Source organism: Wasmannia auropunctata, unplaced genomic scaffold (genome assembly GCF_000956235.1).
Source record: "Wasmannia auropunctata unplaced genomic scaffold, wasmannia.A_1.0 LD274864.1, whole genome shotgun sequence".
Taxonomy (NCBI): Eukaryota; Metazoa; Arthropoda; class Insecta; order Hymenoptera; family Formicidae; genus Wasmannia; species Wasmannia auropunctata.
Genome location: NW_012088026.1, coordinates 1 through 1,710, shown reverse-complemented (window position 1 = coordinate 1,710; position 1,710 = coordinate 1). Strand labels below are relative to the sequence as shown.

Below are 1,710 nucleotides of genomic sequence, written 5' to 3'. Positions count from 1 at the left end.
CCTCGAACTCGTCATCATCATCGTCGCGTCCGCTCACATTGCTCGTAAACGACGACTCCGTCATGCCGTAGCCGTTGCGAAGGCATTTTATGCCGGTGCGAGCCTTCACCGCAGTTACAATCTGCGAAAAAAAAGAAATATGTTACTTTAAATTTTTAATAGAGGATGTTAAAAAAAAGCCGATTTTGGTCCTCAAAGGTGTAAGTAAAAACGATAGTGTTTTTTATAGATTTTGATCTTTTGAATTCGAAATTTTGGGAACACCTTAAAAATTAAGCACAAACACAGCGAATTTTGTAAATACGCTGTGTTTATGTTCAATTTTCAAGACGTTCCCCAAGCGCTACAAACTTTTTAATAATTCTAGCGTATTCAGGAGATCAAAATATATATAAAAAAACACTATTGTTTTTTTTACACCTTTGGGGGCCAAAATCGGCCCCTTTATAACATTCTCTTTTTTCCATGGTTTTCAAACTGGTTGCACCAACATTGAATTAATTTTTTAAAATTAGTTTAATTAAATGCGAAGCAATTAACATTAACGACTTGCAAAATGTGTGAAATGTAAAACGCAAGAGACACTGAAGGCTGGCCCAGTAATTTATTCTTACTTATTTATTTATTTATTTATTTACCTGCCTTATTTATTGATTTATTCATTTACTTATTTATTTATTAATACGAAAAATTATAATAAAATTTTAATCGAGAGAAGTAAGCGCGAAAAGCCGCACGGTATATGCTACGATCCGGCTAAGCGCGATCTGATTGATTAACTTTATTTGTTAATAACTCTGTAAATAAAATGGCCTAAGCCAAAATTGGTAAAGGAATTTTTAGTTCAAAATTTCATTCTTTTTCACGCATTGAAATATTAATTAAGAGTTTTGGGACACCCTGAACACATTTTATAGCGTTCTTTGTGTCATATTCGAAGTCTGTTTTGCACTGCAATTGTATCTCAACGCGAGAGACAAAAGCAACAATATCTAAGTAGAAAGTGGCACTTAGAAACCATTAAGTTCAGAGACGTATTTGGTTTTAAGAGATCCTCTACTCCTCTTCCCGTCTGTGAGAGACTTTGTCCACCGACAAGAAATGTTTTGGATTTTGCGAAAGAAGCGATTGTGAAACTTGCAAGAGTGCGGCCTTCTATTTTCTTTTCTTCCTTAGCGACTTCGTGAACCAATTAAATAAAAACGAACGCGATAAAGTTACTTCTTGGGCCGTGTCTAGTGCAAATGTGACGAATCCCCGGAATTTTCCCTCACAGTCCTTCGTACTTACAGCATCTGCGGCATCGAGAACTCACTTCCGGCACTTATTGTTAGTCCCGCCGAAGGCTGCTTTTCTTGCTGTAATAATTTAGTACAGAGCGATGGAGGAAGGAGGATTGGTAGGTAAAGGGAACAAACTTCATGATAACAGAAGAAAACTTACATTCTTTGAAAGTGGTGCCGCTGCGGACAGAAGTTCTCTCACGCTGCAAAAGTCGTACTTATCTACCAGTGGGTGTTTCGCCAGAAACGTCACGATTGGCGGCACCACCGGCAGATAGGTAATCCTATATTCCTGCACCAAAGTTAGGAAGAGTTGCGGCTCGAAGGTCGGCATTATGATCAAGGTACAGTTCGCGAAAAGACCGAGTAACAGCAAGCCCAATCCGTAAGCATGATAAAACGGTACCACTATCAATATTCTATCATC

At 38.0% G+C, this 1,710-nt stretch overlaps 1 protein-coding gene across 1 annotated transcript; it reads right to left on the bottom strand.

Annotated features, from left to right (window-relative positions):
* Positions 1-8: 8 nt before the first annotated feature.
* Positions 9-1,694, bottom strand: LOC105461925 (4-coumarate--CoA ligase 1-like; the record flags this gene model as incomplete). The annotated part of the gene is made up of 2 exons (XM_011708435.1): positions 1,444-1,694; positions 9-121 (listed from the first exon to the last, which is right to left on the bottom strand). Coding segments are annotated over exons 1-2 (287 nt in total), but the record flags the coding sequence as incomplete, so codon positions are not given.
* Positions 1,695-1,710: the final 16 nt, after the last annotated feature.